This window comes from Pogonomyrmex barbatus, unplaced genomic scaffold (genome assembly GCF_055798465.1).
Source record: "Pogonomyrmex barbatus isolate J1 unplaced genomic scaffold, ASM5579846v1 scaffold12, whole genome shotgun sequence".
Lineage (NCBI taxonomy): Eukaryota > Metazoa > Arthropoda > Insecta > Hymenoptera > Formicidae > Pogonomyrmex > Pogonomyrmex barbatus.
In genome coordinates, this window is record NW_028297108.1 from 4,340,568 (window position 1) to 4,357,679 (window position 17,112).

Consider the following 17,112-nt stretch of genomic DNA (forward strand, 5'->3'; position numbering starts at 1 on the left):
AACTTGGCGTAGCTTGGTTAGAAAAAGACTTAAAATTATAATACAAATAGAACAAAAAGGCGAAGAAAATGTATACGGGAAGAAATTCGAAAATGTCGTGATGATTATTAATTCTCTAACGAATTAATAATAATTATAATAGTAGATTAAAAAGTATGCAAAAATGATTTCCAAATGGATCGTAATAGAATGACGGAAATCTTGGGTTTGTGAAATCTATAAAAAAGTGACGTTTGAGATTTCCTGCGACAGGTTTCCATCGAGTCATACATGTTGGAAATCCGCGTGAACCTCCTCCCTTTTTAATCTCCTAGACATGGATAAGTGGAATAAAGTCGCAACATTCCCACGTCCCTCGCCGGGTAGATTTCGATAAGCCCCCTGTTTGCTCGACCCAGAGAATAGTCAGTTCGCGGTTTTCGGGCCATTAAAAGTGGGAAGTAAAGGGCTCGACAAATATTTGAGACGCGTTGTTACCGCGTGTGACCTAGTCCGCGGATACTATTTCATTTCGCTATACGAGTATCGTTGCAAATATCATTTGAGAAGACGAGAGATAAGGCTTCATATTGGCCTTGGTCACACGGTCCCGCAAATTCGGCTGGATCCGAATAGTAAAGTCTTATCTCGAGAAATTTAAGTTCCTCGAGAAATTATATTTAGATTAATCGAGAAAGGAAATTTTAAATAAATTTATGAACTTCACTAATTCGTCATAGTAGTAGAATATGTTGTAATTTAGAATAGAATATACTATAAAGCACAAATGTTTACTAATATATTTATAAAATTTTTAGAGAATAAATATAAAAATGGTGCACGATTTTTGGGAAATTAGGAACGCAAGGGATATTAAATAATGCGACAAATCTTAGTCTCTCTTGTTGCTTTATTTCTACAAATTAGCGTACATCGTACTTATAAATTACGATTTTAGTGCTCGCCTTTCAGTGTGCACAACTAGAGTGCCGAGATGTTAATCTACGCTTTCTATTAATTCTCGTAAAAATGCGATGAATAAATATCTAAGTACAAAAGCACGGCTGTGTCAGAAACTAGTAAGTGTTAATAATGTATAGTATATGTGATCTACGTGATTTAATATGGAGCTGTAAGCTCATTTACAATAGCTGCACGCTCGATATCAGGCCAATCGGTCCTCGATACATTCATTTCCGACAGATCGATTCGGTCATCGCAAACTCCGAGATATCGTTTAAATTCATTTTCATTGAGATGATTCGCGAAAGTTTATTGGAAACTTATCAATTTACGTTCGATATTCGATTCCAATCTAATTTTGAGAGAATCAATTGCGCCGATTGGAAAATCCTGTTTCAACCGTTTCACCATCGAATTTTGAATCGCGCGAATTCCGACTCCTGAAATACTCGGCCCGTTAAAACGGAAAGCGCCGAGTGCACATTTGTTGCCACCCTCGATCGTATTTCAGTCGTTTATTTGAATTTGACGGCCGATCGCCGTCTCGCGCGTACGTATATATTATTACATATGGAACGCGCCGTCGGACACCGTACATATATATATATATATATCGAGCGGCCGCCTGTTTGTTTGGCCTGAAATTCTGCGCTTTGGAATGGCCGGCTGTCATGGAATGATGTCATGGTGAGTATCGTGGCCGCGCCTCGTCCACGTAGTAGAGACTCTCAAGCCGGAGAATGGCCAATCCGCCATTTTCGCGTCGAGCAACGAGCACGTAGCGCGCAATCTCGGATTGCAAGCAACAATGCTGTTAACAAATCGCGACGATTATATTTTACGATTAACATTCTATTAAAGCATTATGCAAAATTCAATTTTAATTTAAAGAAACTAATCTATATTTTCTCCGATGGCATCAAAATTTTATTCAAGAACATGCAATATGAAATATAACAAAGTGTTAGCTTTAGATATCATATGGTAAAAGGATTACATAAAAAAAAAATTCCAAACTAAGAATGTAAATATTGAGAAAAGAAAGATGGATGTGTAGGATTATTGTTTTTGTCTCGAAAAGAATAAAAAAATCTGGGCAAAGTGATTAATCAGCCAAGCCAAGTGATTTAATTCTGCCAGACTCTGACTTGAGTATCTCTAGCAGATTTGTACAACTATATAGTAAGTTGAAGCGCAATTTTTCTATGCGCTCTACACATATTTCCTCTTCGCATTCCTCATTTGAATTGGGAAGGCGAACCGGCAATAAATCCTACTTAATTCTTGTTTTTGAAATATTCACAATGTTACATAAAAATTATATTATATTCTTTACACTTTTCGACATATACTATTCGATGTAACGAGCTCCTATTTGGCGTGTTTTAATCTAGACGGATGTTACGCGATATTTGCACGTAATTGATATCAAAATTGTACGGTTATTAGAGCGATAAGAACCGAACTTGTGGAAAGTGGTGACTTTGAAATTTATCGATGTTTCCTTTTCTTTCTATTTATCTTTCAAATTTACAATATTATCAAACAATATTATTAAAAGCGACATCGGTTGTCTTATCAAGAAAGAAGATTGCCGAAATAAATGGATGTTCGAAATGTCTGCATTACGCTAATTGCAAACTTTATCACACGAAGCTCGCGTTTCGTCGCGCATTTTGCGTACACAATTCTCTATCAAACTTGTATACGTTATTATTAATAAGGTGGATCTCTGTAATTAATCGTTAATTACGTTGTATTTGGCTATCCCTTTCGGGCTTATTTATATAATGGAATCTAACACCACGACGATCGATCCGATCACAAGTTATTTATATAATCTGCACTCGCAACTAAAGTCGATGTAACAAAATAGCATCTCCATTTTCTTTCTTTATTTCACGCGACGCGTTTCGTACATATTTTTATCAGCGTCATTATCTACAGGATATTCCGTGGATCAACCAAAAAATATTTCGTAGATGAATTCTCCAAAGAACTCGACATTGATCTCCCTTCGATGTGATATTTTTAACAAACATTATTATGTTACTAAAAATAAAATCTTCTGCGTGAATAAATTGCAGAAACCGAATAAGTCTTTGATTCTCAATAACTTCAGTAAAATTTCAATAAATATATGTCTTTGATCTCTTTTAGTTTAATTTTATTAATTATCATACTTAAATAAGAACTTTTGAGGTACATTTAGCGAAAATTTAAATTTGAAATGACGCTTTTCGAGTAAGAAATAGTGTCGAGTTCCGAAAATCAGTTTCTCGAATATTTCGCGGCAGTTCCGAAACGGATTACTAAGCGGAGTTTTTTCTCTACTCGCTTTCGTAAAAATCGAACCGGCTTAACGATAGCGCGGCGTATTTTGACGCCGCGAAACGAGAAATGGTAGTCGTGTTTACCTCGCTTTGGTCTACATGTAATTCGGCCACGTTTCGATGCCAGATACATAGCGATGCGCATATTGTGCGTATGGCGTGGACACGTGCGGATGGCCCATCTGCGTACTCGCGTGCGAATGATGCGCGTTATGGGCGGATATGTACTGGACCGGCGGAAGGGGAGGCTGCAGCTCATGGTATCTGACCATCTCCTGAGTCCTGTCCTCCCATGAGGACACCTCCGCGATCGCCTGTTCCGAACAGTGGCGTTTGATCGGTCTCTCGATCTCCTCCTCGTATCTGGAAGCAAAGCAAAGTGTCTCGACATCCCTTAAGTCGTACAAAAAAAAAAACATAGAAAAAAAAAGATTTCAACATTCCTTAAATCGTACAAAAAGAGGTAGAGAACTCTAATTTTTACAGGTACGTGCAAAATTATAAGTAAAAAATATCGTGATAACAAAAATCATCTGTCACTCTCTCTCTGTCACGTGATCTTTTTCATTTAGAACTCGGGACTCTTTCTATCGATGCTACTTTCAAGGTGCACTTTTCTACTCGAGGAAAGTTGAAATTTCATTGTGAAAAGCGGGGAGGGGGGGGGTGTCTCTACCTGTTGAGTAACCATTGCGAGGCGGTGGTGACTTGCACGGGCGGATACTGATGTATCGGCGCGGTCTGGGGCGGTAAGTATTGGTCGAGCTCGTTGCTCTCGACCTCGCACTCCTGGAAGTTCACCGGGAGATTCAGACCGAGCCCGCCCAAAGTGCCGAGGCCGTTCAACTGGTTCTCCTCGCCGGGGAGGCCGTCTCCGACCTCGATGTACCGAAGATCGACCGCCGGTTGCTGATGCGGCGACTCGCTCGACGGCGTGCCGCTGACCATCTCCTGGTAGTACATCGTGTTGTTCTGCGGAAGCTGATTGCCCTGCGGATCAAGCGACTTCATTTCGTGGAACGAAATTTTTCAACGATTTCAACGATTAGCGCGATTAGTCGGAAACTCAAAGGATTTTCGCGCGCGCAAAATTTCAATAATTGAATTATGTTTACGAAAAGTCGAAGGATCGATCTCCTTTCGCTTAAATAAAATAATTGGCAATTTATTAGTATCACTATTTTAATTGTTGTTAATTTTGCTAATTATTATATTAAATTGACAGAAAACGCACACGGAAAAATAATTTTGATAAAACTTTGGTTAAATATAAAAATGAAAATAATTTTGTTGGATTGTAAAAATAATTAGAATGCTTAATCATGATGATAATAACAATGCAAAGAATTTTGATGTTAATGATCAATTTGAATGTTCCAATTATTTTGATGGTTCAACAAAATTATGTTCAAATCTGCATCTGGCAAATCTTTAGACGCCTCAGGGAAACCATTCTTTTTATACGAGTATTGTTACTATAATTATCTAAATAATTTCTATTTTTATCAAATTAGAAATTCTTGGGTCAGAAAGCAATTGCAAGAGGCACACTGGATACCTGATTGATGTAGTGTTGTCCTCTGGGTGTCGTAGGGGGTGTCGGTGGTGAGAGACCCTGACTGGGTGTCGTGGGTGGCGAGGAACTCACGCCACTCTGCGGTGAATTAGGTCCTTGAATGCCTCTAGGACTCATGTCCTCCTGCTTTAACGACCTAGTGACACTGAACGTGACGTTGCTCTGATTCCTCGTGGGCGAACTCTCGCGACCGGAAGACGGTCCGTTCTGCTTCCGACGTCGGGGTTGATACTTGTAATCAGGGTGCTCGCGTTTGTGGATAACTCGCAGACGATCGGCCTCTTCGATGAAGGGTTTCTTGTCGTTGTCAGACAAGAGCCTGTATAAAAAATTTAAAAATCACGCTGAACGAACGAGACTTTATTTTTCTATCAGATATGCATATGAGTTCGACGATATTTCTTAGGCTTAATATTCTCAGTTTTTTTCCGCACCGCGTGAAATTTCCAAGTATTATATAATTTTAAGAGAGTCATATCGCGGAGCAATTTCCGGGCTCGGGCGTGAAATCTGTCGTCGTCCCGACGTGATTCACGTCTCTCGCACTCGTGTCGTACGTATACATAGCGATCCCCTCGTCTCCCCTCGCGCCATTCGTGGCCGAGCGTCGTCTCTCCGGCATTAGAAGAGGCTCGAACGAGAGCGTTTCCATCGGCGTCTGATATACTCTCGAAGAGTCGAAATGGAGGGTCTGGTTAATGTTTCTGGACGCGTTAAGGCGCTCGCAACTTGGTCCGCCTCGCGTCCGGTTCGAGGGGCGCGCGGGGCTCGGTGCACGGTTACGGTCCTTAAATATTCTGTGTTTATATTCCCATTGGGACTCGTAAACCTCGCGGCCGATAAGGTTTTCCGGTGTAATAGAGAACATCCGAGAGAGATTTCGTGGGGATTTCCGTGATACTCCGCCAGACGATAGTTTATTCGATTCACACCTCTTACCCCTTAAACACGCTGCCATTGCAATTAATAATAATAATAAACTCATCTCGCATTTCGATACAGGATGATTTCCGCTCATCTGAGATATCTCCTATCACTTAGGTCGATGTCCATTCGTTTTGATTTTGATAATTTTAATACTCTTTATATGAAAAAATAATATATTTTTGAATATAAATTGAAAATAAAATTGAATATAAATTATTATGAGTCGTTTGATGAAGCGTGTAAATACATCATCTGAAGTATTCGCAAGTTCGGGATTTAAATCCCACGGCGGGAGCTAAAGCTCTCGAGTTGAGTTGACACACGTTGAAGGCACGTATCTCGAGCTTAACCGATGGTGTTTTGTCACAGAGAGGAAGAAAGAGAGCGGTAGACAGACGGAGAGAGACGAAAAGAGAAAATCCATCTGGTCAATGGACTTGCCACGAGGTTTTTTTTTTGGCCAGTGGGTGCCGACGATAGCGAGCCGTCGCAGTCTCCCTTTTTCTTCGCCAGATGCAGCGCAGAGTCAGCCAATTTAGATCGCCAGTATCTCCACGAGGTTATTTGTACATACGTATCAGATGTTACCTCGTAAAGTAAGAGGAGGAGGAGGAGGAGGAGGAGGAGAGAAATTCACACGGCCGAAGGTCGCGCCAACTCAATCTCGATGAATCCTCATCGCGAGATTCTAATTGAATTATCATGCTTGTCGTTTCGAACACAGTCGACAAATCGCGAAATTGTCCGACTTTCTCTCTTTTCTCTCTTCTCGATACTAAAAAGAAGACTATCGCAGCCCGATAATCACCCGATATGCTGAATATTAAAAAATTGCGAGACTAATGACAGCTTCATAGAAAGGCGGAGACGCGACGCACGATTTCGTGAACGTAATATCGGCTCAGATGACAATGAAGTCGTTACGAAATTTCCGTCGTGGTCGAAATGGCGAAATTTGCGTTTTTACTTAGAACCGATAACGACTACCGCAAGAGGCGAGAGCACAATGGCTATCGCGTTCGAAGGAAGTCCAACGTGTGGAGGAATCGTTCCTTCCGGGAGATAAGGGAGGATTTACCTGTTCTCGTCACGCGCTATTTGCAGGCGGGCCCGAGGTACGGAGGGGCAGGTTCGGAAAAATTCACCTGACGGGCACAAGGCGCCTATTGTGGTCCCCGGGGGCCCCTTTATCTCCGGCAGGAACCGGCCGGCAGCTGCGAGCACGCGCCAAGGATGAACCGGGGGATATCTGTTTTCCTTTTGTCGACAAACACATCGCGTTTGGAGTATCCGAATGGCGATACGTTTCGAGACGACGGGGGAGAGAGAGAGAGAGAGAGAGAGAGAGAGAGAGAGAGAGAGAGAGAGAGAAATCGAATGCGAGAAAAAGATTTATTTCCAGGCATCGGCACCTGGCCTCCTTATCAAGATTAACGTGAGACAAGTCGGCGTCGAAGTCCGCAAAGATGCGACTGACGCAGCTAAGATTGAAATTCCCGCGTCAAAAGAGACCATTCCATTATACCGCATCTTTAAATCATTCGTCCTATTCCGCGCTGTGTGAATGATAAAATTATGTAGATTATACCGTCGTCGTTATTTCGCCTCGACCATCAATCATTATCTCGTGTCTTCGTGATGCTTTAGTTCCACATATTTTTATATCTTTCTTATTAATTTCATATTTCTTATCTTCTTATCGATTGCGTATGAAGTCGCAAACATCATTATAATTCAAGTGTAACGATATCTCCTTTATCCACTTGTCATTTCGTGAATCACCACGCCATCGATATTGCGATCTGTACATACGCCGATCCTCGCAAGTACGATCCTCGTTGGTCTTCGACGATTTATCGATCTCATCGATTCCGGCCGCATAGTGCGATCGTTCTAGTACCGCGTGTTCATTACCGAAGATGACTGTATCATTCGTTTCTGCGCGAAGGTGGATCAAAACGTCAGAGCGGCGCACGGCGATGTCTCTCAATCGACGAACGATCGCGTAAATCTTTTTCGCGAGACGAGAGAGAGGTCAATGACGACTTGGCTAGTTCATTCGGAGCCTTGGCACAGTCAGTCGAGGGTATCTCTCGCGTTTGGACGAGGACGTGTTAATTGCCATTAGGCCCATACCGAAAAGGTGCTAAATAATGACTTTTTAAAAGCCGAAAAAACCATAGGTCAATGTAACGTCCGAAGGACGACTTTTGTTTCTTCCGATTGTACAAGCGACTAGAATCGTATCAATTTTGGTAGCCGAGTCTTTAAATTTTGTCTATGATGTACTCCTTGTCTCTCTTACGTCATCTAGTCGTACGTGAGAGGATAACGGCTCACGTACGAATGATGAACGTCATTCGATTCCATCGACTCGCGTTACAAACCAATAGATCGCTAATGAGCCCCGATACGGCGTTAGGAAAAAATCGATTGATCTTTAATGCCGAACGGCGCCTTATCTTTCGGCGAAAGCTCCGCCGTGACAATCGCCGGGATATCGATCGTCGATCTTTGGCGAGCGATCGCGATCGCGGCCGGTGTTATTAAATGATTCGCGACGGGGGTCCTTGTCGGCGCGTCCTCTGATGATCGTTTATATGGCCCACTGGGGCACCTCGTTAGTCCCAACCAGGAAACGGAATCGTCCACGAGTCATTCCGGAGCCGGCGGTATACAGGGTGTATCAAAAGTCGCGCGTGTCGTTGCGTGTACGTTTCGTTTGGAGTGCCTTGTTCCATTCCTCTCGATTTCTACTCTTACGCAACGCGACGGGAAAGGACATTTATTTTTGAAAAGTGAAGGATTTTCTACAAGAGCAAGATTGACGGGAAGTGACACGAGGGGGTTCGTGTCAGCTCGTAAAAGAGGACCGCCGACGTCACGCCGAAGTGTGTTCTCCGCTGTTACATGTGCGACCCGAGTTTCACGGGTCTCCAGAAGTAGGAACACTTGTACCATGTGCAACCTAGGCGCCACGTGGTATGGGCGTGTTTAATATATATATATATGTACGTGCCACTGACTCCAGAAGTTTAAAAAAAAAAGGGAAGAAGAGACATTCGCGAATTCGCTCGGTAAAAATAGAACGAGTTACGTACGAACAAGTGGCCGCGGGAATTGGAACGCAGTGACTCCGAACTTTTGCCGCGTAATCTTCGTTCGACGACGTTGGAAATCTCTTTCTGGCCCAGCGATTTTGATTGAAATTGCACACGTCTTGTGTCTTACGCAAGTGAAATCGGAATACAATTCCGAAACAGTCGAAGCATTATTCTTGTTCTTTCTACGACTGATTTTTTTCCACCGTGAGACCGAAAGAGAGAGACTGAAATTCTTTGAATTTTTATTAAGCCGATAGCGCAGAAAGTAAAATATAAATTATCAATTGAAGAATTTTGGCTCTTTATTACACATTATAATTGCATCAATATCAATTAATATTGATGCAAGTTACGATCATCGGTCTCGTTCAAAAAGTTGCTTGTTTCTTCCTGTGAATTCAACGCGCGGATTTAAAACCGTTGGGTCGACGATAAACGCACAGGTGGCTTCGAATCAATGGCAGCTGAAACGATCAACAGCGCATTTCCATGCTTTCGGCTCGCAATCCGATTTTCTTCGAATGAGACGAGCGTGAATAAAGCTAGCGCGATTCTCCCGCATGGCTGGCCGCCGCCTGGCGAGCTCGCATCTGTGAGAGAATCGGACTTATCAGATCGAGAGAACGGAGAAGCATCCGATTGAAGACACGTGGTGCCGATTAATTTTATCGAAACAGTGTCTTTCCGCCGGGCAGGGAGACCACTGAAACGTTATTCGTCGGCTGAATACTCGAGTGCGCACTTATATTTAATCCCCAAGTGCACAACTTTTATCACGGTTGAAATAAAGTCGAATAAAAGGGAGAATCAAAGCGTTTCTCTGCATTTTATTTACGTAGATTTCGAACTAAATAATTTTAGCAAAAATATTAAAAAAGAAGAACTGTGCTTTAAATTCTATTGAAAAATTTTAGAAGAAAATATAACAGATTTTTAGATAATTGGTTAAATTTGCAGATTGTAACATCTAACACTTTTGTATTAATTTAGAATAAATAAACGCCATGCTTCTCTTATGTCTTTTCTGTTCTATTTGTCATGTTACTGATTTATGCTGCCGTGTTGCCTGACGTTTCAAAATATTGACGCAAACACAAAGAACGCACGACACTCACCGCCATAATTTTCCCAACGTTTTCGACAGCTCGGCGTTGTGAAGCTGAGGATACTGATCGGCCAGTTTTCGCCTTGCAGCCTGGGCCCACACCATAAACGCGTTCATGGGCCTCTTGACGTGGGCCGCCCTTTTGTCGCCGGAGCCCCTGCAATTCGAAGACATTATCTTCATTGGAAACGATACACCTCTCTATAAATTTACGCAAACATACGCAAAATTCTAAACATGTTAGAGTCCGACAATTTTCATTATTATTACATTTGCAAGAAACTACTGCGTTTAATCTACCACTGCTATCAGTCGTATGTTCTGAATGATTCAATCCATCACAGAGCTCGTGAGATTCTTACGCAACATCGTCATTTTAACATCGTCGTAATGTCGAACTGCATTCTTATTTTTTTTGAATGATTAACAAATGGTGCAAATGATGCAATGATTAACACGTTCAGAATTTTATGCGTCTAATTAACATCCGCAAAAAAAAATACTTCGATACCCAATTCCAACAAAATATTTTTATAGTATGAATTTGGTATATTTTAAATGTCGCTCAAACTTTCACGGAATTGCACGAATCTCTGTTGTCTTGCGACTTGAAAAAATACGTATAATGTCAAGATTTTTAGATTGTTTTTGACAGAAGCCAAATTCTGATAGAAATAAAAGCTAAATTTGACGGCAAGAAGGCTTTTCTCTCTCTCTCTCTCTCTCTCTCTCTCTCTCTCTCTCTCTCTCTCTCTCTCTCTTTCTCTCTACCTACCCCGTCGACCATTCTGGCGGATAATCTGGTGACTTGCAGAAGAAAATAACCAGAGGCGACGGCACCGTATATACATACACACGCGCACACACATACCGTGTCCGTATCGGGTTCTGCTTCGCGCGGGCTACCCCCGGGTCATCCTGGCGAGCGGCGCGAAGCGTTTAAAACCGGCCTTAAAATAACACCGTGGCTGCCGACGTGTGACGGGTAGGAATGGACGTATCCCTTTCTTTCCGAGAAGATGACTTCATAAAACTTTTGCCCCGTCCAGAGCCGAGGATCGACGTGACTGACGTGATTGCCGCGCTGGGAGATACCCCGGGCCTCTCCCCCTGTTTTTCTTTTTACCCTTAATCGAGGATTCTTTAAGGACTCGCGGACGACTATGAGGAGGCGCGAAGAACGGCCGGCATACGGTATACGGGATTATTTTCCATTGAGAATCGTTAGGTGGACAAAGGGATAAAGAGTGTTTATTACGCGCTCTATAAAATACCGTCGAAATAATCGAATTAACGCTAGAAATACCAAGCGGTTATTTTTGGCCGTTTCTAATTTATTAAATTATTATCTTTTTTGTATCAAAGGTAGTTAAATTAATATTTTTTAGTGCATCAAAGATTATTCAAAAATTTTCTGATTTTAAAGTTCCATTGGACTAAAGAGAGTAATTGATGAAATGTTGGAAATTCAAAAATTATTTCTTTAATATGTAAAAAAAAAGATATTAATTTAAAAAATAGAAATGGTTGAGAATGATCGTTCGATATCCTCCAATGCTGAGGTATAAAAGCAAGATAATGATAAGTAATATATGATAAATTATATCATATTAACGTATCAATGTGAGGAAAGATCGTGTTAAAGGACTTTAGTTGAGGAAACCCGAAAGGATAGCCCTGCTACCGGTAACAGTAGCCCTTGGTGTAATCGGACCTATAAACGTTCGATTCGCGCAGAGATTTACACGGGGATAAGCGTGGCGAACGCGCGTAACGCGGGTGAAAAGGTCTCCGGCGCGCGTCTCAAGGATTCGAAAGCGGTCCCCGCGGTACATTTCGGCCTCTTTGAAATGAGAGGGGCGTTAAATCCGTATGTAAACCCGCGGAGCCGTTGGTAATTAGCGTGGGCTCACTAACGAGAGTTTTCACGGCGCTCCTCGACGGGAGCGCACGGCACACACGACGCGCGCGCGCGCGCGCGCTTTACCTGGATAAACGCGAAAGAAGAAAAAAAAAAAGGAAAAAATATGTACGATGCGTGCGACTCCACGACATAGGCGTGGTACTGTGCAAAATGGCACGAACACCGCTGTCTCGCAATGGGAAAAACACCGAGGATAATATCGATTTGAAAAAAAAAAGAAGCTGAATGACATGACATTCTAATAATTCTATCCTGCGTCGTATTTTGAATTTGATTCTTGACCCAATTATCATTTGGCACATTTTTGCGTTTAACGTACGTGTGAATATTCGAATATTAACACTCGATATGACGATCGCAGCCTCTGCAAGAGGCACGTCCTCACGGGAATCTGTGGGAATTAAAAAACCAGATTTCGATTTTATCGGGCTCTATCGCCGAGAACAAACACCGCACCCTGCAGCTACCCCGAGATAACCCCGTAATTGAGGGTTAGCGATAAGCACGTAACGATACACTCCGTGATTTCCGTCCTAGCTTCGTTCTCCTCTATGATCTAACCACGTATCTAGCGCGCAATCGCCGTTGAATTTTTCCGGCGTCTTATCTTCGACGCACGCGACAGCCGCGATCTTCCGGATATTTTTTTGTACACATCTAACGACGTTGAGATACGGTGAAATCATAAGCATGAGTCTTCTTCATACAGTACCCTTATAAAATCAGCAATCCGATTTATTGAATAGATTTCATAAGTATTATACTCGTCGATCAAATCAATAAAACTCGTGTGCTTTATCAATTGCGGACAATTTCACACAAAAAGTCATTCTCAAAATGGAGATATATTAAAACTTTGATTGCAATTTTCTAAATGTATCCCCAAATCTTGTTTCTTATTTTACTAACATTATAAATTATTAATAGTAGGCATAATTCTACGCAATGCAATTATCGAAGTCTTTACATGTTTACTCGTTGCTTCGATAAGATATTTTTAATTTCTGTTAATTTTTTAATCTTCTCTGATATTATTTTTTTTCTTGTTACGTACGAGAGCAGAAGGTAATTATTAATCATCGCAGCAACTAGAAATATCAAATCGGCAGCCATTACGGCGGCGAATCGGCATATTACACAATTTTCCGCGTATCGAGGTCGTGCTCGCGATTTTATCGAGTTCGCCGCGATTTAATGATTTTTCATCGGCGAACGCCGAGGACACCACTCGATGATCTCGTTCCTTTTTTCCGCGGGAAAAAATCGCGTTTTATTTTCTCTCTTTTCTCGTTTCTTTTTTTTTTCCTTCCTATCGTTATCAACTAGTTATTTCAAAACTGCCTGCCTTCCCACGATCGAAGAGGATCGACGAACAGCCGCGCGGGACGATCGGGCATTAATTAGCCAATTTGCGTTAATTGGCGACCGAGGACATTTTTCCGCGAGACCCGCGTTTCCCAGGCTGGGGAAACGAGTGCATCATAATTGAGTTAGCGTTACGTATTTTTAAGACCGCGCCGCGTTTCCTCGCCCTCTTCTTCTCTCTCCCCGATGACTCCGTCGCGCCGTCTCTTCGTTCCTTCTCGTTCTTTCTTTCCTTCGGGTTTTTTCCTCCCTTTTTTTTTCTACCGTCGCGCAAGTTAAGCCCGCGAGACTTAACAGCAATGGCCACATGCGTACATGTCTATATAACTCGCGGAGATTGAAACGCTTCGCGAAAACATCACGGCCGAATATTGAGGAAGCCAGGGGAGAGAAAAAAAGAATATCTCTTGGAAATGTCTTTTGCTTCAACGATTATAATTTCAAATCGTTATAATTTTTCTATTCTAAATAGAAAAAATATAAAATATTTAAAATTTTCCATGTAAAGAATACATTGAGGATATTTATTAGTGACGTGAAATGTTGATTATATTAATTTTTCAAAACAACAACATTCAAAAAACCAGCAATCTAATGTCCATTTCCACCAATGTAAATATTATCGAGTAATTAATACTATCGATTAATACTATCATTTCTGATTATTTCTATTTTTTAAATTAATATCTTATTTTTAAATTAATATCTTATTTTTAAATTAATATCTATCTCGCATCAAAAATATGATTTCAGTTTTATAATTTTTTATCAATTACTATTTTACTCCAATGGAATATTAAAGTCAGTCATCTTTGATACCAGAAAAAATATGAATTGAAGAAAACAAAACGATGAAAAATAACCGCTTAATACCTCCAGTATTAATGTTAATCTTGGTTCAATTTTCATCTTTTTTTTTTTAATTCTTTTAAAACTAAAATAAAATAGACGATAGATTAAATTGAGATTAACATTAATCTACATTGGTAGAAATGGACGTAAGAAGATTACGCTCAAGCATGCGTGCAATTTTTCGAAACTTTGCACCTCTCGAAAGGAAGCGACGATAATTCGAAGCTGAGAAGATGAAAACGAGTTGATACAAGTTTGCTAGGTGAACTACACTTACTTGGTAGCAACGGGTACCAGGGTCCAGTCGTATCCCTGAAGAACCTTTGCGACGGCAGCGCTGATTCCCTCGCCGCCATTGGCGGCCACCGTCGCCGCCGCCGCAGCGGCGGCTGTCACCGACGTTTTGCCATTACCGATGCTGTTATTGTTGTTGTTATTGTTATTATTGTTGCCGTTCACCGGCGAAATCGACGTGCCGCTGCTCTCCGGCTTGACGTCGTTCATCTTCATCCCCTTCGTCGCGTCGTCGCGCGAATAACGAAAATCACTGAAGATCGGTATCGTGGGAAGTATGAATGATCACACACGATCAGACGTGCCGAATTATCGCGCGCGACACGCAAAAAACATGCTCATCTCCCAGCTGCAATGAGGAGACGTCAATCGTTCAATTTATCACTCCGATATCGCTTTTGTTATCGCCTTATCATCGCGGCGAGTCGCTTCCGCTTCTTCGGAGTTTCCAGCTCGATTACTTTCTTCGATGTGTCTTGTGTTGTGAGCCTTTCTTTCCCTTCGTAAAGTTTCGGATGTCACGTCTCGATCGTCACGTTTCAACTGTCATGTTTGTCATCAATTTCGCTCGCGATTAGCCACCACGATATCTTCTGCGCGCACGCGTTCTTCTATCTGCGTCGGTCGTTTCTTCGCTCGTCGCAGTTCGCCGACTTCGTCGTTTCTTATCTACACCGTGCTTCTTTGTCTGTCTCGCGCTTGGTCTCTTTACCGAGAAAACGAGATCGAACCTGCGCGTCGTGTGAAATCGCAATCGGTGATCTCCTTCTGATGATTGGTCTTCTTATCCTTTTCTATAAATCATTGCAGTTCGCTTCAACGCAGATTGCTTCTTGCGTCAAGCCAGCGGTTGTCCTCGATTTGCCTAGGTAGCACATGTCTCAATAGACACCACTGACATTTAAACGGATTCTTATATCGTTACATTTGATCGTGTACTCTTCGAGAAGAACAACAATTATATTCAAGTCACGTCGCGAGACCACTCATAAGGTCATCAAAATCCGGAAGATATTCGAACCGTCAATTCACGCCAGCCACCTGGTCTCGTCTATGCGGGCCTAAAACTTCGCACTGTTTTCGTCTTGGAGAGTCTTCCGTAGTTGTCGTCGAACAATTTCACATGTGTCAGCACGGGGAACTCCGAGATTTCCGTTCGCCGGATGGCCGGAGCTCGCGTTCGCGTTACTCGCGGCGACTCGCGCCGAGTTCAAGCCGGGGTTCGGTGGGTCGCTTGTCGCGCGATCGGCGCTCGAGTGAGGTGGTTGCATCGCCTCGGGGCAGTTTCCACCACGAGGCCTGACATCGTTCACTCGACTCGGCTGGCTCGTTTTGGGGGCGGAGCGAAGGCAACGCGCTGGTAACACTTGTTGCTCCGTAAAGTCTCGGCGACGGTCGCGTGCACCGGGAGGGAGATGACGGCGGCGGCGGCGGCGGCGGCGGCGGCGGCGGCGGCGGCGGCGGCGGTGGCGGCGGTAGAAGTGGCCAGAATACGCGGGTGGAAGCGAGACATGGAGAGGCATGAGGCATTCGCTCCGAGTATCTTGCGGTCGTCGTGTTCGCCGGCCTCGTCGTCGCCTCGACGAGGAACGCGGCCAAATAAGGCGGCACCCGCGAGGCCGTTACATTTTTCGCTCGCTTCTTCGCGTATTGTAATGTACCGTCAATGGAAAGATTCCACGTTATCGTAATCAATAACCGTAGAGCAGAAGCGGGAAAACTTCGCAGCGATCGTAATTCTTTATTTCTTACATATTTAGATTTATGCGATTGATCGTTACAATATTAATAAGAGATTGATAAGCTCGCTTTTAATTAATAATAGGAAAAGTTGTATAATTAAGCATCAATGAAAGACTATTGGCAACTTGTTCATTCAAAGAGGAATTAAATCTCGCATATTTAGAGTGTGTAAAAAAAAATGAAAACTCTTCTGTGTGCTTAATAATAAAAATTAAGGACAAAATGTACATGGTCGGGTAAAATAAATAAAAATTTTTATTGTGAATGCCGAATTTCAAATAAATATTAAGCATTTACTATCTTTTTTGGTATCGACTTAATTCTTTAATGTAAGTTGCATTAATACATCTTAAGATCACTACTTCTTCAAATTTCTTCACTTCGTATTTTAATATCAATTTAATTGCGGTCGAGGACAGAGACAAAGGATATAAACATTATTCCATTGACTAAACAAAGAGAATCCTGCGACAGAATTACATCATCTGACTGCAATCCTGATATTTATTCGCGGAAAAGACTACTCTCGCTGACCGACAATCAGACGTTAATAACATCGCGAGCTGTCTCTCTCTCTCTCTCTCTCTCTCTCTCTCTCTCTTTTTCTCTGTTCTTAAACGGATCATCCCCCCCTTTTTCATGATACCACGTCCCCTTCCTCCTCAGGCTGTCGGAGATCGCCGGTCATTCCATTTATATTTCGGTGCTCTTTGCTGACAAGAGAGTTTCCATGGCTACGATATCCTCTGTGAGGATGGAACCAATCGTGTTTCTGCTCGCTCCACCTAACTCTCGCCTCATCCCTCTTCTTCTCTCCTCTTCCCTCCTTCTACTTTTCAGTTCTCCCTTGGTCCCGCTCGCAATCGTCTTCGTTCCTCCGACGAGATCCCGACGATTGGTCCGGGGGTCGGCTGCAATTATGACGTCGCGCGAAGGAGAGTACGCGC

The 17,112-nt window shown here is 42.4% G+C and overlaps 1 protein-coding gene across 4 annotated transcripts; it reads right to left on the reverse strand.

The window, feature by feature from the left end:
• Positions 1 to 871: 871 nt before the first annotated feature.
• On the reverse strand, positions 872 to 16,819 carry LOC105428227 (transcription factor SOX-10). 4 transcript variants are annotated; one of them, XM_089071952.1, is made up of 6 exons: positions 14,406 to 16,819; positions 9,998 to 10,144; positions 4,834 to 5,170; positions 3,952 to 4,280; positions 3,360 to 3,638; positions 872 to 1,753 (listed from the first exon to the last, which is right to left on the reverse strand). In XM_089071952.1, exons 1-5 carry the CDS (start codon positions 14,636 to 14,638, stop codon positions 3,371 to 3,373), a joined length of 1,314 nt encoding a protein of 437 aa, XP_088928078.1. In that variant the 5' UTR covers positions 14,639 to 16,819; the 3' UTR covers positions 872 to 1,753; positions 3,360 to 3,370. The 4 variants fall into 4 exon arrangements, with proteins under 4 accessions (XP_088928078.1, XP_088928079.1, XP_011638703.1 ...); XM_089071953.1 differs by having other exon boundaries at positions 872 to 3,638; positions 9,998 to 10,126; XM_011640401.3 differs by having other exon boundaries at positions 872 to 3,638; positions 3,952 to 4,265.
• Positions 16,820 to 17,112: the final 293 nt, after the last annotated feature.